Consider the following 22,701-nt stretch of genomic DNA (forward strand, 5'->3'; position numbering starts at 1 on the left):
AAGTGGTAGAGGATGTGTGGATCAGGTGTTTGCTTGGAAGAATGTATGTGAGAAATACTTAGAAAAGCAAATGGATTTGTATGTAGCATTTATGGATCTGGAGAAGGCATATGATAGAGTTGATAGAGATGCTCTGTGGAAGGTATTAAGAATATATGGTGTGGGAGGAAAGTTGTTAGAAGCAGTGAAAAGTTTTTATCGAGGATGTAAGGCATGTGTACGTGTAGGAAGAGAGGAAAGTGATTGGTTCTCAGTGAATGTAGGTTTGCGGCAGGGGTGTGTGATGTCTCCATGGTTGTTTAATTTGTTTATGGATGGGGTTGTTACGGAGGTGAATGCAAGAGTTTTGGAAAGAGGGGCAAGTATGAAGTCTGTTGGGGATGAGAGAGCTTCGGAAGTGAGTCAGTTGTTGTTCGCTGATGATACAGCGCTGGTGGCTGATTCATGTGAGAAACTGCAGAAGCTGGTGACTGAGTTTGGTAAAATGTGTGAAAGAAGAAAGTTAAGAGTAAATGTGAATAAGAGCAAGGTTATTAGGTACAGTAGGGTTGAGGGTTAAGTCAATTGGGAGGTAAGTTTGAATGGAGAAAAACTGGAGGAAGTAAAGTGTTTTAGATATCTGGGAGTGGATCTGGCAGCGAATGGAACCATGGAAGCGGAAGTGGATCATAGGGTGGGGGAGGGGGCGAAAATTCTGGGAGCCTTGAAGAATGTGTGGAAGTCGAGAACATCATCTCAGAAAGCAAAAATGGCTATGTTTGAAGGAATAGTGGTTCCAACAATGTTGTATGGTTGTGAGGCGTGGGCTATGGATAGAGTTGTGCGCAGGAGGATGGATGTGCTGGAAATGAGATGTTTGAGGACAATGTGTGGTGTGAGGTGGTTTGATCGAGTAAGTAACGTAAGGGTAAGAGAGATGTGTGGAAAAAAAGAGCATGGTTGAGAGAGCAGAAAAGGGTGTTTTGAAATGGTTTGGGCACATGGAGAGAATGAGTGAGGAAAGATTGTTCAAGATGATATATGTGTCGGAGGTGGAGGGAACGAAGAGAAGTGGGAGACCAAATTGGAGGTGGAAAGATGGAGTGAAAAACATTTTGTGTGATCGGGGCCTGAACATGCAGGAGGGTGAAAGGAGGGCAAGGAATAGAGTGAATTGGATCGATGTGGTATACCGGGGTTGACGTGTTGTCAGTGGATTGAATCAGGGCATGTGAAGCGTCTGGGGTAAACCATGGAAAGTGTGCAGGTATGTATATTTGCGTATGTGGACGTATGTATATACATGTGTATGGGAGAGACTGAGTACAGAATGGAAAAAGGTGAGAACAATGGAAGTAAGGGGAGTGGGGGAGGAATGGGATGTATTTAGGGAATCAATGATGGATTGCGCAAAAGATGCTTGTGGCATGAGAAGAGTGGGAGGTGGGTTGATTAGAAAGGGTAGTGAGTGGTGGGATGAAGAAGTAAGAGTATTAGTGAAAGAGAAGTGAGAGGCATTTGGACGATTTTTGCAGGGAAAAAATGCAGTTGAGTGGGAGACATATAAAAGAAAGAGACAGGAGGTCAAGAGAAAGGTGCAAGAGGTGAAAAAAAGGGCAAATGAGAGTTGGGGTGAGAGAGTATCATTAAATTTTAGGGAGAATAAAAAGATGTTCTGGAAGGAGGTAAATAAAGTGCGTAAGACAAGGGAGCAAATGGGAACTTCAGTGAAGGGCGCAAATGGAGAGGTGATAACAAGTAGTGGTGATGTGAGAAGGAGATGGAGTGAGTATTTTGAAGGTTTGTTGAATGTGTTTGATGATAGAGTGGCAGATATAGGGTGTTTTGGTCGAGGTGGTGTGCAAAGTGAGAGGGTTAGGGAAAATGATTTGGTAAACAGAGAAGAGGTAGTAAAAGCTTTGCGGAAGATGAAAGCCGGCAAGGCAGCAGGTTTGGGTGGTATTGCAGTGGAATTTATTAAAAAAGGGGGTGACTGTATTGTTGACTGGTTGGTAAGGTTATTTAATGTATGTATGACTCATGGTGAGGTGCCTGAGGATTGGCGGAATGCGTGCATAGTGCCATTGTACAAAGGCAAAGGGGATAAGAGTGAGTGCTCAAATTACAGAGGTATAAGTTTGTTGAGTATTCCTGGTAAATTATATGGGAGGGTATTGATTGAGAGGGTGAAGGCATGTACAGAGCATCAGATTGGGGAAGAGCAGTGTGGTTTCAGAAGTGGTAGAGGATGTGTGGATCAGGTGTTTGCTTTGAAGAATGTATGTGAGAAATACTTAGAAAAGCAAATGGATTTGTATGTAGCATTTATGGATCTGGAGAAGGCATATGATAGAGTTGATAGAGATGCTCTGTGGAAGGTATTAAGAATATATGGTGTGGGAGGCAAGTTGTTAGAAGCAGTGAAAAGTTTTTATCGAGGATGTAAGGCATGTGTACGTGTAGGAAGAGAGGAAAGTGATTGGTTCTCAGTGAATGTAGGTTTGCGGCAGGGGTGTGTGATGTCTCCATGGTTGTTTAATTTGTTTATGGATGGGGTTGTTAGGGAGGTGAATGCAAGAGTTTTGGAAAGAGGGGCAAGTATGAAGTCTGTTGGGGATGAGAGAGCTTGGGAAGTGAGTCAGTTGTTGTTCGCTGATGATACAGCGCTGGTGGCTGATTCATGTGAGAAACTGCAGAAGCTGGTGACTGAGTTTGGTAAAGTGTGTGGAAGAAGAAAGTTAAGAGTAAATGTGAATAAGAGCAAGGTTATTAGGTACAGTAGGGTTGAGGGTCAAGTCAATTGGGAGGTGAGTTTGAATGGAGAAAAACTGGAGGAAGTGAAGTGTTTTAGATATCTGGGAGTGGATCTGGCAGCGGATGGAACCATGGAAGCGGAAGTGGATCATAGGGTGGGGGAGGGGGCGAAAATTCTGGGGGCCTTGAAGAATGTGTGGAAGTCGAGAACATTATCTCGGAAAGCAAAAATGGGTATGTTTGAAGGAATAGTGGTTCCAACAATGTTGTATGGTTGCGAGGCATGGGCTATGGATAGAGTTGTGCGCAGGAGGATGGATGTGCTGGAAATGAGATGTTTGAGGACAATGTGTGGTGTGAGGTGGTTTGATCGAGTGAGTAACGTAAGGGTAAGAGAGATGTGTGGAAATAAAAAGAGCGTGGTTGCGAGAGCAGAAGAGGGTGTTTTGAAGTGGTTTGGGCACATGGAGAGAATGAGTGAGGAAAGATTGACCAAGAGGATATATGTGTCGGAGGTGGAGGGAACGAGGAGAAGAGGGAGACCAAATTGGAGGTGGAAAGATGGAGTGAAAAAGATTTTGTGTGATCGGGGCCTGAACATGCAGGAGGGTGAAAGGAGGGCAAGGAATAGAGTGAATTGGAGCGATGTGGTATACCGGGGTTGACGTGCTGTCAGTGGATTGAATCAAGGCATTGAAGCGTCTGGGGTAAACCATGGAAAGCTGTGTAGGTATGTATATTTGCGTGTGTGGACGTATGTATATACATGTGTATGGGGGGGGGGTTGGGCCATTTCTTTCGTCTGTTTCCTTGCGCTACCTCGCAAACGCGGGAGACAGCGACAAAGTATAATAAAAAAATATATAAAATATATATATATATATATATATATATATATATATATATATATATATATATATATATATATATATATATATTTTCTATTTCCAACTTGATCGCCATTTCCTGCGTTAGTGAAGTATTGCCAGGAAGACGAAGAAAGGCCATATCCATGCACATTTTCTAGTTGTCGTGTAATTCACTGAAACCACAGCTGCTTGTCCACAATCAGGCCCCACATACTTTTCCATGGTTTATCTCGATTTAGTTCACTGTCAGCACATTGACCCCAGTATACCACATCATTCCAATTCACTCAAGCCCTTACATGCCTGCATGTTCAGGCCCTGATTGTTCAAAGTCTTTTTTTACTTCAGCCTTCTATCTCCAATTTGGTCTCCACATTTTCATTGTTTTCTTTGTCAACCTTTCCTTAACCACTTTCTCCATGTCTAAATCATTTCAGCATTCCCTCCTCTTCTGCTCTCTCAACCACACTCTTTTAAACACCACACACATATCGCTCTTCGCTTTTCTTTACTTAACTCAATCAAACCAACTCACATTATATATTGTCCTCTTAAATTTCAGTTTCAGAACATCCACCGTCCTCCACACAGCCTAATCTGTATCCCAAGCCTCATATCCATATAATGCTGTTGGGACTACTATTCCTTCACACATACCCATTTTTGTCTTCCAGTATAACATTCTCTATTTCCATATTTTTCAATGTTTCCAGAAAATTTGCTCCTTCCCCCACTTTGACTCACTTCCAGTCTCAAGATTACATCTGCTGCTATGTCCACTCCCAGATGCCTAAAACACTTCCCTGACTGCAATTCTTCTCCGTTTAAACTCGAACCCCAACCAACCTGTCTCTCAACCCCGCTGAACTTCATAACCTTGATTCTGTTCACATTCAGGGAACATAGTCAACCTTTCTGTGGATGAATGACCCAAGGAATTATGTTCCATTAGATTTTACCACAAAATTCAGTACAACTGCAAAGAAATACAGCGATCTATCTATGGTGGCCAACAATAGTTTAACAGGGGCCAAAGATACAGTCAGTTGCCATTACATTCATCATCGTTTATTTGTTCTGGTAGGCCTGTGGTGTGTCGCTAGTTTGTGGAATTTTCGATAAGTCAGTTCATTCTAGCCATGTCACTCCCTATCAGGTAGCAGACTCCAGCTGGTCAAGCAGTCCTTCCGACTAGGACACGGTTTCCGTCGTTGTACTGTTATACAGAAGATTCTGTTCTTCCTTATTCTCACAACATCAGGTTATGGAAACTAAATCAGGTTAAGGCTGCATCACATGAACACTTTTCATCATAGAGAACACACAGGGGTCATAAAACCAAATTATGTCCAGTCATTTGTGTTGAACACTTTTTATCATTATTATTTTGCTTTGTTGCTGTCTCCCGCGTTTGCGAGGTAGCGCAAGGAAACAGACGAGAGAAATGGCCCAACCCACCCCCATACACATGTATATACATACACGTCCCCACACGCAAATATACATACCTATACATCTCAATGTACACATATATATATATACACACACAGACACATACATATATACACATGTACACAATTCACACTGTCTGCCTTTATTCATTTCCATCGCCACCTCGCCACACATGGAATAACATCCCCCTCCCCCTGCATGTGTGCGAGGTAGCACTAGGAAAAGACAACAAAGGCCCCAATCGTTCACACTCAGTCTCTAGCTGTGATGTAATAATGCAACGAAACCACAGCTCCCTTTCCACATCCAGGCCCCACAGAACTTTCCATGGTTTACCCCAGACACTTCACATGCCCTGATTCAATCCATTGACAGCACGTCAACCCCGGTATACCACATCGATCCAATTCACTCTATTCCTTGCCTGCCTTTCACCCTCCTGCATGCTCAGGCCCCGATCACTCAAAATCTTTTTCACTCCATCTTTCCACCTCCAATTTGGTCTCCCACTTCTCCTTGTTCCCTCCACCTCCGACACATATATCCTCTTGGTCAAGCTTTCCTTACTCATTCTCTCCATGTGCCCAAACCATTTCAAAACACCCTCTTCTGCTCTTTCAACCACGCTCTTTTTATTTCCACACATCTCTCTTACTCGATCAAACCACCTCACACCACATATTGTCCTTAAACATCTCATTTCCAGCACATCCACCCTCCTGCGCACAACTCTATCCATAGCCCATGCCTCGCAACCATACAACATTGTTGGAACCACTATTCCTTCAAACACACTCATTTTTGCTTTCCGAGATAATGTTCTCGACTTCCACACATTCTTCAAGGCTCCCAGGATTTTCGCCCCCTCCCCCACCCTATGATTCACTTCCGCTTCCATGGTTCCATTCGCTGCCAGATACACTCCCAGATATCTAAAACACTTTATTTCCTCCAATTTTTCTCCATTCAAACTTACCTCCCAACTGACTTGACCCTCAACCCTACTGTACCTAATAACTTTGCTCTTATTCACATTTACTCTTAACTTCCTTCTTTCACACACTTTTCCAAACTCAGTCACCAGCTTCTGCAGTTTCTCATTTGAATCAGCCACTAGACCTGTATCACTGGCGAACAACAACTAACACTACCCAAGCCCTCTCATCCCCATCAGACTTCATACTCACCCCTCTCTTCAAAATTCTTGCAATTACCTCCCTAACCATCCCATCCATAAGCAAATTAAACAACCATGGGGAAATGACACACCCTTCCCACAAACAAACATTCACTGGGAACCAATCACTCTCTTCCTATTTACACACATGCCTTACATCCTTGATAAAATCTTTTGACTGAATCTAGCAACTTACCTCCAACACCATATACTCTTAAGACCTTCTGCACAACATCACTAACTACTCTATCACATGCCTTCTCCAGATCCATAAATGCTACGTACAAATCCATCTGCTTTTCTAAGTATTTCTCACACATATGTGGTATGAGGTAGTTTGACTGAGTAAGTAATGTAAGAGTAAAAGAGATGTGTGGAAATAAAAAGAGTATGTCCAAACCAATTCAACACACCCTCCTCTGCTCTCTCAACCATACTCTTCTTATTTCCACACATCTCTCTTACTCTTACATTACTTACTCAATCAAGCCACCTCACACCACATATTGTCCTGAAATATTTCATTTCTAGCACATCCACCCTCCTCTGTACAGCCCTATCTATAGCTCATGCCTTGCAACCATATAACATTGTTGGAACTACTATTCTTTCAAACATACCCATTTTTGCTCTCCGAGATAATGTTCTCTCCTCCCACACATTTTTCATCACTCCCAGAACCTTTGCCCCCCCCCAACCCTGTGACTCACTTCCGCTCCCATTGTTCCATCCGCTGCTAAGTCCACTCCCAGATATTTGAAACACTTCACTTCCTCCAATTTTTCTCCATTCAAATTTACATCCCAAGTAACTTGTCCCTCAACCCTACTGAACATAATTACCTTGATCTTATTCACATTTACTCTCAACTTTCTCCTTTCACACACTCTTCCATAGTCGGTCACCAACCTCTACAGTTTCTCACACGAAACAGCCAACAGATCTATATTACTGGCGAACAACAACTGACTCACTTCCCAGGCCCTCTCATTCAGAACAGACTGCATACTTGCCCCTATCTCCAAAACATTTGCATTTACCTCCCTAACCACCCCATCCATAAACAAATTGAACAACCATGTGGACATCACATACCCCTGCCGCACATTGAACTTCAGTGGAAACCAACCACTTTCCTCTCTTCCTACTCGTACACATGCCTTACATCCTTGATAAAAACTTATCACTGCTTCTAGCAACTTACCTCCCACACCAATTTCTCTTAAAACCTTCCATAAATCATCTCTAACAACCCTATCATATGCCTTCTCCAGATCCATGAATGCTACATACAAATCCATCTGTTTTCCTAAGTACTTCTCACATACATTCTTCAAAGCAACCACCTGATCCACACATCCTCTAACACTTTGGAAACCACACTGCTCTTCCCTAGTCTGATGCTCTGTACATACCTTCACCCTCTCAATCAATACCCTCTCATATAATTTTCCTGGAATACTCAACAAACTTATGCCTCTATAGTTTGAACAATCACCTTTATCCCATTTGCCTTTGTACAAAGGCACTATGCATGCATTCTGCCAATCCTCAAGCACTTCACCTTGGACCATACATACACTGAATATCCTTACCAACCAGTCAATAACACATTACCCATATTTCTAATAAATTCCAATATAATACCATCCAAACCCCACCACCTTGCAGGATTTCATCTTCCACAAAGCTTTAACTATCTCTTCAGTCTTTACCAAACTATTCTCCTTGACCGTCTTATTTCGCACATCGCCCCGGCCAAATCATCTGCCACTCTATCACCAAGCACATTCAACAAACCTTCAAAATACTCATTCCATCTCCTCACTTCATCACAACTTGTTATTACCTCCCTACTTGCCCCCTTCACCGATGTTCCCATTTGTTCTCTTGTCTTACGCACATTATTTACCTCCTTCTAAAACATCTTTTTATTCTCATTAGAGTCTAATAAATGATTATCCCTAGGGATAGGGAATTAAGAATACTTCCTACGTATTCCCTGCGTGTCGTAGAAGGCGACTAAAGGGGAGGGAGGGGGGGCTGGAAATCCTCCCCTCTCGTTTTTTTTTAATTTTCCAAAAGAAGGAACAGAGGGGGCCAGGTGAGGATATTCCAAAAAAGGCCCAGTCCTCTTTTCTTAACGCTACCTCGCTAACGCGGGATATGGCAAATAGTTTAAAAGAAAAGAAAGAGTCTAATGATACTCTCTTACCCCAACTCTCATTTGCTCTCTTTTTCACATCTTGCCCTTTTCTTTTATGCATCTCCCAGTCATTTGCACTACTTCCCTGCAAAAAATCGTCCAAATGCCTCTCTCTCCTCTTTCACTAACAATCTTACTTCTTCATCCCACCACTCACTACTCTTTCTAATCTGCCCATCTCCCACCTTTCTCATACCACATGCATTTTCTATGCAAGCCATCATTGCTTCCCTAAATACTTTCCATTGCTTCCCCACTCCCCTTAAGTCATTTGCTCACACCTTTTGCCATTCTACACTTAATCTTTCCTGGTACTTCCTCACACAAGTCTTCTTTCCATGCTCACTTACTCTCACCACTCTCTTCTCCCCAACATCCTCTCTTCTTTTCTGGAAACCTCTACAAATCTTCACCCTCGCCTCCACAAGATAGTGATCAGACATCCTTCCAGCTGCCCCTCTCAACACATCACCATCCAAAAGTCTCTCTTTTACATACCTATCAATTAACACATAATCAAATAATGCCCTCTGACCATCTCTCCTACTCACATACATATAGTTATGCATATCTTTCTAACAAGGTATTTCCAATCACCAGTCCCTTTTCAGTACACAAATCCACAAGCTCTTCACCATCTCCATTTACAATACTGAACACCCCATGTACACCAATTATATCCTCAACTACATTTCTTACCTTCGCATTTAAATCACCCGTCACTATAACCTAGTTTTGTGCATCAAATCTGCGAACATACTAACTCAGCTGCTCCCAAAATATATGCCTCTCATGATCTTTCCTCTCATGACCAGGTGCATAGGCATCAATAATCACACATCTCTCTCCATCCACTTTCAGTTTTACCCACATCAATCTAGAATTTACTTTCTTACACTCTATTACATACTTCCACATCCAGGCCCAACAGGCCTTTCCATGGTTTACCCAAGATGCTTCACATGCTCTAGTTCAATCCATTGACAGCACATCGACCCCAGTATACAACATCATTCCAATGCACTCTATTCCATGCACGCCTTTCACCCTCCTGTATGTTCAGGCCCCCACGGCTCAAAATCTTTTTCACTCCATCTTTCCACCTCCAATATTATCTCCTGCTTCTTGTTCCCTCCACCTCTGACAAATATATCCTCTTTGTGAATCTTTCCTCACTCATCCTCTCCATATGTCCAAACCATTTCAACACTCCCTCTTCTGCTCTCTTGGCCACACTGTTTTTATTACCACACATCCCTCTTACCCTTTCATTACTTACTTGATCAAACCACCTCATCACATATTGTCCTCAAACATTTTATTTACAACACATTCACCCTCCTCCATACAACCCTATCCATAGCCCATGCCTCAAAACCATATAAATTTGCTGGAACATCTTTTCCTTCAAACATACCTTACCCATTTTTTGCTCTCCAAGATATTATCTTCTACCACACATTCTTCATCGCTCCCAAAACCTTCGCTCCCTCCCCCACCCTGTGACTCACTTCCATGGTTCCATTTGCTGTTAAGTCCACTCCTAGATATCTAAAACACTTAACTTTCTCCAATTTTCCTCCATTTAAACTTACATCCCAATTATCTTGTCCATCAACCCTACTGAACCTTGCTTGTGCTCACATTTACTCTCAACTTTCTCTTTTTACACACTTTTCCAAACTCAGTCACCAACTTCTGCAGTTTCTCACTCAAATCAGCCAATAAAGCTGTATCATCGGTGAACAACAACTGACTCACTTCCCAGGCCCCTCATCCCCAACCAACTGCATACTTGTACCTCTCTCCAAAACTCTTGCATTTACCTCCTTAAACAAATCAAACAACCATGGGGACATCAGACACCCCTGGCACAGACCAACATTCACTGGGAACCAATCCCTCTCCTCTCTCCCAACTGTAGATATGCCTTACATCCTTGGTAAAATCTTTTCACTGCTTCTAGCAACTTACTTCCCACACCATATACTCTTAAAGACTTCCACAAAGCATCTCTATCAACCTTATCATATGCCTTCTCCAGGCTCATAAATACTTCATGCAAATCCATCTGTTTTTCCAAGTATTTCTCTATTTCTCACACACATTCTTCAAAGCAAACACCTGATCCACACATCTTTTACCACTCCTGAAAACACACTGCTCTTCCCCAAGCTGATGTTCTGTACATGCCTTCACCCTCTTAATCAATACTCTCCCATATAATTTCCCATTAAAATTATCTGACATTAAACATGGTATATAGAGAATGAATGTGAGCGAATACAACCCTTCTTCATCTGTCCTAAGCTCTGTCTCACTCATGCAGGAATAGGCAGGCAAGTATGAAAAAAAAAGAAAAAATGTGTCCACCATACAATAAAAGTTGAAAAGCTGAAAAACAGTGTTATACTGAAAATACTGATGTTGACTTTAGTGCAGAAATACCCCTCCAATGTCTCCTAGATGACACCGCTAGGCACCTACTAGTTTGTCAAAAGGATGTAACTAATTTGTTTGTATAGTGATGATGAGATTGAGCAGATGGTGTTAGTAATTCCAACCTTAATCTTTCATCACCATCAGTCTGATCACTTTCTAAGTGTAGTTCTAATGGGAGTGGGGACTAATCTCCACATGATAATAAATTTTACAAAAATCTGCATGAGGATGTTTGTGAGGATCAAATCTTGTCTATACCTAATTTCCCAATAAGACTTGCCCTCACAAGATCTGATGAAATATTGTAACAAAATCTTCCATTATCTTCATTTGTATATAGTAGGCCTGTCAAGTTAACATCAGACATAACATCTGAACACACTTGAAAGAGGCAATTGAAGGTGTCATCCCCACAGTCTGTAAAATAACTCAAACCACCCATTAACTCATAATAATGACCTTTAATGAAAAGGTGTATCAGACTGTAACTCTCACTCTTTCTGTTGCATCATGTTATTTGTGTCAACCAAAAACAAATTTCTCATGAGTGAATAACCTCTAATTAGGTTGCTCACCTCATGAAAATGAAAAATAGATGGGGAAAGGTGTTGAAAACAAAAGGACCGTTAATCAGAAAAAGAAAAAATTCAGACTGAACTTTAAGCCTAAATTGGAATAAATGTAGAAAAACTAACACAAGGGATTTGCACAACTATGGTAACACAGCAAGAAGGTTTCTGTAAGCAAAATTAATTCAAAGGCTCTGGGTAATCCTCACTGCCATTATTTCATTAATTGTGGCCAAGAAACAGAAAGACAAATACTGATGTTTAGGCAAAAAACACTATTAGACATGATGTTGAATGTATGATTGGTATTGTATGCCTATGTCTGCATATAAAATGCTGATGCAAAGGAAACAAATGATATATGAATTATGTATTCTAGTAGGTCAGGCAACAAAGGAACCTTTAGAAGCAACGCAGAAAACTGTAAGAAACAAAATATCATGAACAAAATCAAACAGACCTATCAAACCATTAACTCTTGATTTCATATCTGATAATAGCTGGTTTAAAAGTAATGACCATACAAAATAAAGTTCTGATGTATCATATTTACTCAAGGAGCCTGACTGTGTTCCCAAACTCCTCAGTAACTGATAAGTAATGCTATCAAAGTAATTAAAAGCATGTACCATACCTCTTTTCTATATCTAAATCTTCTTATGATTTTCATTCATTTTTAAGTCGCTCAAGACAGGTAATGTCCAAGCATTCACTTCATTTATTGCTGGCTTTCTTTCCAGAATGCTGTAACATTATCTGTTCAACATTTGTCCCAACATATATGTTAGTCATGTGTATACTGTACACTGTATCCTTTTTGCTCTTTATATCAAATTACTGAGAAAATAATACAAATATTACAAAAGGGGAGAAAGAATACTTCCCACATATTACCTGTGTGTCATACAAGGCGACTAAAAGGGGAGGGAGCGGGAGGGCTGGAAATCCTGCCCTTTCATTTTTTACTGTTCCAAAAAAGGAACAGAAAAGGGGTCTAAGTGAGGATATTCCCTCAAAGGCTCAGTCCTCTGTTCTTAACGCTATCTTGCAAATACGGGAAATGACAAATATGTATGAAAAAAGAAAAAACTTAATGAACATAATCCTTATTACCTTACTAGTGAAAATAATACATTCTACAGAAACTTACTGTTGCATCCCCGAAGGCTTTTGGCCATGAAAATGCATACTCCAACCACTATGTGTTGTAGGGATGGTTGATATCCAGAGCACAGATGGGAAAGTGTGACCCATGCTTGTCTGAGGAGTGTAGTGGGCTGAAGTTTAGGACTTAGATGGGAGGGTAGTTAATTTGTGCTCACTGGGTTATTCTATTCTGTATGTACTTTGTCATTGTTATATCTGTTGGAGATGGGGATCTGTTAGTAGAGATTCCTGAAGTGCGAGGCAGATGTAAGATTTTTATTTCTACTTAGTAGTTTGGTGGTTAGTTATGGAGTTGTATGGGTGGGAGGTGTCTGGTGCAGCTGCAGGGGAGGTGTCTGGTGCAGCTGCAGAAGTTAAACTGGGACTGAACTGGGAGGATTTTATTTCATTGTGTTGGTGTTGAGTATTTGTAACTGATAGGCTACCAGTAACTGTGATGAGTGAACTGCTTTGTGTGATTTGCAGTCCTCTGACATTTGCTTTTCAGAAAATGGATGACCAAGTAGGTGAGGTGTAGTTTAAAGTAGAGCAGATGAATCATTCAAAGAGTGTTGTGGCATTCTTTTCCTTGTCCAAATCTGGTGCCAATTAAGTGTTCTTAGGTAATGTAGTTTATGTTCCTTTTATGTTGAAGTTATTGGTGTGCACATTGAATGTTATATGTGTGTCATACATGACACCTACAATGGTTGGTACTTTGTTCAGTAAGAATGACTATCCACTCAAGATGACTATAGGGTATGAGTTGGATTTGTTTCTGTCAGAGGTTAAAATGGTGATTGAATACTTCTGTGGAGATGCAGACACTGTTCTGGATAAGCTACAGTTTCAATTATGTACTGTAAAGCAGTGCTGCATGTTTGCTGCTGTTAATGAGGTGCCAAAGTACTGCAATGAGACTGAGGACATCTGCATAAGAAAGGACCTTCATGCTGTGGTTTGCTAAAGGTGGTCATGTGGGAAGAGACTGAAAAAGTTTGGAAAACAATCTGGTCCTTGGGAAACATCAATGCAAAGTTTAACAGTTTTAAAGGTGAAGCCACAGTGAATGATTCTAGTAAGGTGGCTGGCTATGAAACTGGCTGTGTACAATCTCCCTATTAACCAAATAATAACATAAGAAAATCTTTTTATTATTATCATTATACTTAATCATCGTTTCCCATGTCAGCAAGGTAGCATCAGGAAACAGACGAAAGAATGGCCCATCCACTCATATATAAAATAAACAACCATACATGCAAATATACATACATAAACATTACTATATATCATTTTTATTTTGCTTTGTCGCTGTCTCCCGCTCTTATTCACATTTACTCTTAACTTTCTTCTTTCACACACTTTACCAAACTCAGTCACCAGCTTCTGCAGTTTCTCACATGAATCAGCCATCGGCGCTGTATCATCGGTGAACAACAACTGACTCACTTCCCAAGCTCTCTCATCTACAACAGACTGCATACTTGCCCCTCTTTCCAAAACTCTTGCATTTACCTCCTTAAACAAATCAAACAACCATGGGACATCAGACACCCTGGCACAGACCAACATTAACTGGGAACCAATCCTCTCCTCTCTCCCAACTGTAGATATGCCTTACATCCTTGGTAAAATCTTTTCACTGCTTCTAGCAACTTACTTCCCACACCATATACTCTTAAAGACTTCCACAAAGCATCTCTATCAACCTTATCATATCCTTCTCCAGGCTCATAAATACTTCATGCAAATCCATCTGTTTTTCCAAGTATTTCTCTATTTCTCACACACATTCTTCAAAGCAAACACTGATCCACACATCTTTTACCACTCCTGAAAACACACTGCTCTTCCCCAAGCTGATGTTCTGTACATGCCTTCACCCTCTTAATCAATACTCTCCCATATAATTTCCCATTAAATTATCTGACATTACACATGGTATATAGAGAATGAATGTGAGCGAATACAACCCTTCTTCATCTGTCCTAAGCTCTGTCTCACTCATGCAGGAATAGGCAGGCAAGTATGAAAAAAAAAGAAAAAATGTGTCCACCATACAATAAAAGTTGAAAAGCTGAAAAACAGTGTTATACTGAAAATACTGATGTTGACTTTAGTGCAGAAATACCCCTCCAATGTCTCCTAGATGACACCGCTAGGCACCTACTAGTTTGTCAAAAGGATGTAACTAATTTGTTTGTATAGTGATGATGAGATTGAGCAGATGGTGTTAGTAATTCCAACCTTAATCTTTCATCACCATCAGTCTGATCACTTTCTAAGTGTAGTTCTAATGGGAGTGGGGACTAATCTCCACATGATAATAAATTTTACAAAAATCTGCATGAGGATGTTTGTGAGGATCAAATCTTGTCTATACCTAATTTCCCAATAAGACTTGCCCTCACAAGATCTGATGAAATATTGTAACAAAATCTTGCATTATCTTCATTTGTATATAGTAGGCCTGTCAAGTTAACATCAGACATAACATCTGAACACACTTGAAAGAGGCAATTGAAGGTGTCATCCCCACAGTCTGTAAAATAACTCAAACCACCCATTAACTCATAATAATGACCTTTAATGAAAAGGTGTATCAGACTGTAACTCTCACTCTTTCTGTTGCATCATGTTATTTGTGTCAACCAAAAACAAATTTCTCATGAGTGAATAACCTCAAATTAGGTTGCTCACCTCATGAAAATGAAAAATAGATGGGGAAAGGTGTTGAAAACAAAAGGACCGTTAATCAGAAAAAGAAAAAATTCAGACTGAACTTTAAGCCTAAATTGGAATAAATGTAGAAAAACTAACACAAGGGATTTGCACAACTATGGTAACACAGCAAGAAGGTTTCTGTAAGCAAAATTAATTCAAAGGCTCTGGGTAATCCTCACTGCCATTATTTCATTAATTGTGGCCAAGAAACAGAAAGACAATACTGATGTTTAGGCAAAAAACACTATTAGACATGATGTTGAATGTATGATTGGTATTGTATGCCTATGTCTGCATATAAAATGCTGATGCAAAGGAAACAAATGATATATGAATTATGTATTCTAGTAGGTCAGGCAACAAAGGAACCTTTAGAAGCAATGCAGAAAACTGTAAGAAACAAAATATCATGAACAAAATCAAACAGACCTATCAAACCATTAACTCTTGATTTCATATCTGATAATAGCTGGTTTAAAAGTAATGACCATACAAAATAAAGTTCTGATGTATCATATTTACTCAAGGAGCCTGACTGTGTTCCCAAACTCCTCAGTAACTGATAAGTAATGCTATCAAAGTAATTAAAAGCATGTACCATACCTCTTTTCTATATCTAAATCTTCTTATGATTTTCATTCATTTTTAAGTCGCTCAAGACAGGTAATGTCCAAGCATTCACTTCATTTATTGCTGGCTTTCTTTCCAGAATGCTGTAACATTATCTGTTCAACATTTGTCCCAACATATATGTTAGTCATGTGTATACTGTACACTGTATCCTTTTTGCTCTTTATATCAAATTACTGAGAAAATAATACAAATATTACAAAAGGGGAGAAAGAATACTTCCCACATATTACCTGTGTGTCGTACAAGGCGACTAAAAGGGGAGGGAGCGGGAGGGCTGGAAATCCTGCCCTTTCATTTTTTACTGTTCCAAAAAAGGAACAGAAAAGGGGTCTAAGTGAGGATATTCCCTCAAAGGCTCAGTCCTCTGTTCTTAACGCTATCTTGCAAATACGGGAAATGACAAATATGTATGAAAAAAGAAAAAACTTAATGAACATAATCCTTATTACCTTACTAGTGAAAATAATACATTCTACAGAAACTTACTGTTGCATCCCCGAAGGCTTTTGGTCATGAAAATGCATACTCCAACCACTATGTGTTGTAGGGATGGTTGATATCCAGAGCACAGATGGGAAAGTGTGACCCATGCTTGTCTGAGGAGTGTAGTGGGCTGAAATTTAGGACTTAGATGGGAGGGTATTTAATTTGTGCTCACTGGGTTATTCTATTCTGTATGCACTTTGTCATTGTTATATCTGTTGGAGATGGGGATCTGTTAGTAGAGATTCCTGAAGTGCGAGGCAGATGTAAGATTTTTATTTCTACTTAGTAGTTTGGTGGTTAGTTATGGAGTTGTATGGGTGGGAGGTGTCTGGTGCAGCTGCAGGGGAGGTGTCTGGTGCAGCTGCAGAAGTTAAACTGGGACTGAACTGGGAGGATTTTATTTCATTGTGTTGGTGTTGAGTATTTGTAACTGATAGGCTACCAGTAACTGTGATGAGTGAACTGCTTTGTGTGATTTGCAGTCCTCTGACATTTGCTTTTCAGAAAATGGATGACCAAGTAGGTGAGGTGTAGTTTAAAGTAGAGCAGATGAATCATTCAAAGAGTGTTGTGGCATTCTTTTCCTTGTCCAAATCTGGTGCCAATTAAGTGTTCTTAGGTAATGTAGTTTATGTTCCTTTTATGTTGAAGTTATTGGTGTGCACATTGAATGTTATATGTGTGTCATACATGATACCTACAATGGTTGGTACTTTGTTCAGTAAGAATGACTATCCACTCAAGATGACTATAGGGTATGAGTTGGATTTGTTTCTGTCAGAGGTTAAAATGGTGATTGAATACTTCTGTGGAGATGCAGACACTGTTCTGGATAAGCTACAGTTTCAATTATGTACTGTAAAGCAGTGCTGCATGTTTGCTGCTGTTAATGAGGTGCCAAAGTACTGCAATGAGACTGAGGACATCTGCATAAGAAAGGACCTTCATGCTGTGGTTTGCTAAAGGTGGTCATGTGGGAAGAGACTGAAAAAGTTTGGAAAACAATCTGGTCCTTGGGAAACATCAATGCAAAGTTTAACAGTTTTAAAGGTGAAGCCACAGTGAATGATTCTAGTAAGGTGGCTGGCTATGAAACTGGCTGTGTACAATCTCCCTATTAACCAAATAATAACATAAGAAAATCTTTTTATTATTATCATTATACTTAATCATCGTTTCCCATGTCAGCAAGGTAGCATCAGGAAACAGACGAAAGAATGGCCCATCCACTCATATATAAAATAAACAACCATACATGCAAATATACATACATAAACATAACTATATATCATTTTTATTTTGCTTTGTCGCTGTCTCCCGCTCTTATTCACATTTACTCTTAACTTTCTTCTTTCACACACTTTACCAAACTCAGTCACCAGCTTCTGCAGTTTCTCACATGAATCAGCCATCGGCGCTGTATCATCAGCGAACAACAACTGACTCACTTCCCAAGCTCTCTCATCTACAACAGACTGCATACTTGCCCCTCTTTCCAAAACTCTTGCATTCACCTCCCTAACAACCCCATCCATAAACAAATTAAACAACCATGGAGACATCACACACCCCTGCCGCAAACCTACATTCACTGAGAACCAATCACTTTCCTCTCTTCCTACAAGTACACATGCCTTACATCCTCAATAAAAACTTTTCACTGCTTCTAACAACTTGCTTCCCACACCATATATTCTTAGTACCTTCCACAGAGCACCTCTATCAACTCCACCATATGCCTTCTCCAGATCCATAAATGCTACATACATAAACATATCAACATATAAATACATACACATACACATCCATAGATATATACATAAATACACATGTACATACTCATACTTGATTGCCTTCATTCATTCCTGACACCAATCCACCCCACAGGAAATAGGACTGCTACCCCCTGCTTCAGCGAGGTAGTACCAGGAAAACACACAAAAAAGGCCACATTCATTTACACTCAATCTGTAGCTGCCATGTGTAATGCACTGAAACCACAGCTCCCTATAAACATCCAGGCCTCATAGACCTTTCCATGGTTTACCTGAGACGCTTCGCATGCCCTGGTTCAGTCCACTGACAGCACGTAGACCCCAGTAGACCACATCGTTTCAATTCACTATACTCTTTGTACTCCTTTCACCCTTCTGTGTATTCAGGCCTCAATCGCCCAAAATCTTTTTCTCTCCATCTTTCCACCTTCAATTTGATCTCCTGCTTCTTCTTGTTCCCTTTACTTCTGACACATACATCATGTTTGTCAACCTTTTCTCACTCATTCTCTCCATATGTCCAAACCATTTCAACATACCCTCTTCTGCTCCCTCAACCACACACTTTTTATTTCCAAACGTCTCTCTTACCCTTTCATGATTTAATCAAACCATCCCCCACCACATACTGTCCTCAAATATTTCATTTCCAACATATCAACCCTCCTCCATACAACAATATCTATAGCCCATGCCTTGAAACAATATAACAATGTTGAAACTACTATTCCTTCAAACATACCCATCTTTGCTCTCCGAGATAACATTCTCTCCTTCCACACATTCTTCATAGCTCCCAGTACCTTCGCCGCCTCCCCCACCCCGTGACTCACTTTTGATTCCATGGTTCCAGTCGCTGCTAAGTCCACTCCCAAATATCTAAAAAACTTCACTTCCTCCGTTTTTTCTCCATTCAAATTTACATCGCATTTAACTTATCCCTCAACTCTACTGAACCTAACAATCTTGCTCTTATTCACATTTACTCTCAACTTTGTCCTTTCACACACTTTTCCCAACTCAGTCACCAACTTCTGCAGTTTCTCACTTGAATGAACCACCAAAGCTCTAACGGAAAACAACAACTGACTCACTTCCTAGGCCCTCTCATCCACAACTGACTGCATACTCGCCCCTCTCTCCAACATTCTTGTATTTACCTCCTTAACCACCCCATCCATAAACAAATTAAACAACCATGGGGACATCACACACCCCTGCCAACATTCACTGGGAACCAATCACTCTCCTCTCTTCCTATTCATACACATGCCTTACATCCTTGGTAAAAACATTTCACTGATTCTAGCAACTTACCTCCCACACCATATACTCTTAAAACCTTCCACAAAGCATCTCTATTAACCCTATCACATGCCTTCTACAGATTTATAAATGCTAAATACAAATCCATCTGTTTTTCTAAGTATTTGTCACATACACTCTTCAAAGCGAACATCTAATCCACACATCCTCTACCACTTTGGAAACCACACTGCTCTTCTCCAATATGATGCCCTCTAAATGCCTTCACCCTCTCAATCAATAACCTCCCATATACAATGTCAGGAATACTCAACAGACTTATACCTCTGTAGTTTAAACACTCACCCTTATTCCCTTTACCTTTGTACAATGACATTATTCTTGCATTCCGCCAATCCTCAGGCACTTCACCATGGTCCATACATTCTGTGAATATCCTTACCAACCAATCAACTACACAGTTACCCCCTTTTTTAATAAATTCCACTGGAAGACCGTCCAAACCCGCCACCTTGCCAGCTTTTATCTTCTGCAAAGCTTTCACTACCTCTTCTCTCTTAACCAAACCATTCTCCAACCCTCTCACTTCACACACCACCTCAACCAAAACACCCTATATCTGCCACTCTATGATCAAATACAATCAACAAACCTTCAAAATACTCACTCCATCTACCTATCACTTCATAACTACCAGTTATCACCTCCCCACTTTCCCCCTTCATCAATGTTCCCATTTGTTCTCTTGTCTTATGTACATTATCTACCTCCTTCCAAAACATCTTTTTATTCACCCTAAAATTCAATGATACTCTTTCACCCCAACTTTTATTTGCCCTCTTTTTTCAACCCTTGCACCATTCTTTTGACCTCCTGCCACTTTCTATTATACATCTCCCAGTCATTTGCACTACTTCCCTGCAAGTATCATCCAAACACCTCTTTTTTCTCTTTCACTAACTTTACTTCTTCATTCCACCACTATACCCTTTCTAATCTGCCCACCTCCCACGTTTCTTATGCCCCATGCATCTTTTGCACAAGCATAAATGCTCCCCTAAATACATCCCATTCCTCACCCACTCCCCTCACATCATTTGCTCTCACTTTTGCCATTCTACACTCAATCTCTCCTGGTACTTCCTCACACAAGTCTCCTTTTCAAGCTCACTTACTCTTGCCACTCTCTTCTCCCTAACATTCTATCATCTTTTTTGAAAACCTCTACAAATCTTTACCTTTGCCTCCACAAGACAGTGATCAGACATCTCTCCAGCTGCCCCCTCAGGACAATTACATCCAAAAGTCTCTCTTTTACACACCTATCAATTAACGCATAATCAAATAATGCCCTTTCACCATCTCTCCTACTCACATTCGTATATCTATGTATATCCCTCTCTTTAAACTAGGTATTCCCAATCACTAGTCTTTTTTCAGCACACAAAACCACAAGCTCTTCACTGTTTCCATTTACAACACTAAGCACTCCATGTACACCAATTATACCCTCAACTGCCACATTACAAACCTTCACATTTAAGTCACCCATCACTAAAACCCAGTCTCATGCATCAAAGCTCCTGACACACTCATTCAGCTGCTCCCAAAACACTTGCCTCTCAGGATCTTTTTCCTCATGACCAAGTACATAGGCATCAATAATCACCGATCTCTCTCCATCCACTTTCAGTTTTACCTACATCAATCAAGAATTTAGTCTCTTACACCCTATCATATACTCCCACAACTCCTGCTTCAGAAGTGGTACTCCTTCCTTAGCTCTTGTCCTCTCACCAACCCCTGACTTTACTCCCAAGACTTTCCCAAACCACTCTTCTCCTTTATCCTTGAGCTTTGTTTCACTCAGAGAGAGAAAACCCAGGTTTCTTTCCTCAAACATACTGCCTATCTCTCGTTTCTTCTCATCTTGGTTACATCCACACACATTCAGACACCCGAGTCTGAGCCTTCAAGGAGGATGAGCACTCCCTGCTTGACTCCTTCTTCTGTTTCCCTTTTTAGAAATTGAAATACAAGAAGCAGAGGGTTTCCAGCCCCCAACTCCCATCCCCTTTAGTCACCTTCTAAGACACACAGGGAATACATGGAGGTGTTCTTTCTCCCCTAATCCCAAGGATAGAAAAGAAAAGTGATACTAATCCAAGGGGTGAATTCTGGCAACACAACTTGACAGAAAGGAACCTACAAAAATTCTGAGCTGTAAGCAGCCAGGAGCAAGTGGGCGGATGACATTATCTCTATGGCATTCTCTGACCGGCTGAAGGTGGGGCCCAAGATAAGCAAGCTATCACCATATAACTAAGACAATGGTACAGGGTGGAGAAATCCAGCATTTCCCCATAGATTGACAAAGGGTTAAAAAGGTCCTAACCCCAGTTTTTCTAGAGAATGCTCTAAGAAATATCTCATGCTCACAGGACAGACTGCAGTAGAGAGAAATAAGCTCCACTTAAGGAACACTGTCAAAAAGGATTAAAGTAAATAAAACCATCAAACCATACAGCATAAAACACTTACTGCTCAAAAGGCAATAGTTAACTAACTTTTACAGTTGACTAGCTACTGGAAAACTTGTAACAATAGCCAAACCTGGAATCTAGAGGCAGTACTGAGTAAGTCTTACCTGGTTTTCCTTGCACTTTAGCCAGCCACGTTCATGACTAATTATCCAACCAACTGTGTACTCTGCCATCAACTGACTGAAGTTTTCACCAACCATGCGTGTGATGGGAAATGTTGGCTTTGGCTGTAATAATATATCAGTCAGAGTACTAGACCATAAAGAGATTTTCATAATAATTGTCTTCTAGAGACTTTCTTTTACCCGAATACTATTCAGTAACAATGACCTGGCCCCACCTGAACACAGAATTACTGCTATGGACAATAGATAAGTTTGCCAAAATGAAGAATTTCTTCATTAAAGCTCAATCTGCAGCACTAACTATTCAAACCTCTTGTCACATCTACACTGCACTCCTTCTCAAAGGGTAATTACTCAATTCACTCGCATCATGCTGACCCAACATTACAATCCACTAATCCTGAATAACAATTCATTTTACACAGGATGGATCAAGTGTCCAGTGCCTTACAGCTGATTTGTATAAGAATTCTAGACATTTCCTATGTGACATCTATAATATAAGCTCTGTTCTATGACTAAATTTCATATTCATTCACTTTGAAGACATAT

General features: G+C 40.5%; 1 protein-coding gene across 6 annotated transcripts in view; it reads right to left on the bottom strand.

Annotated features, from left to right (window-relative positions):
• Nucleotides 1–22,701, bottom strand: part of LOC139758849 (glyoxylate/hydroxypyruvate reductase A-like) — a 296,538-nt gene that overhangs the window by 182,505 nt on the left and 91,332 nt on the right. For 5 of the 6 annotated variants that reach the window (XM_071680708.1, XM_071680707.1, XM_071680711.1 and 2 more), the window contains one exon: nucleotides 22,129–22,251. The exons of the other annotated variant lie outside the window; for it this stretch is intronic. In XM_071680708.1, the coding sequence (XP_071536809.1) occupies nucleotides 22,129–22,251 (123 nt within the window). The remainder of the gene's footprint in view (nucleotides 1–22,128; nucleotides 22,252–22,701) is intronic. 6 annotated transcript variants of the gene reach the window in all.

This window comes from Panulirus ornatus, chromosome 31, assembly GCF_036320965.1.
Source record: "Panulirus ornatus isolate Po-2019 chromosome 31, ASM3632096v1, whole genome shotgun sequence".
Classification (NCBI taxonomy): domain Eukaryota; kingdom Metazoa; phylum Arthropoda; class Malacostraca; order Decapoda; family Palinuridae; genus Panulirus; species Panulirus ornatus.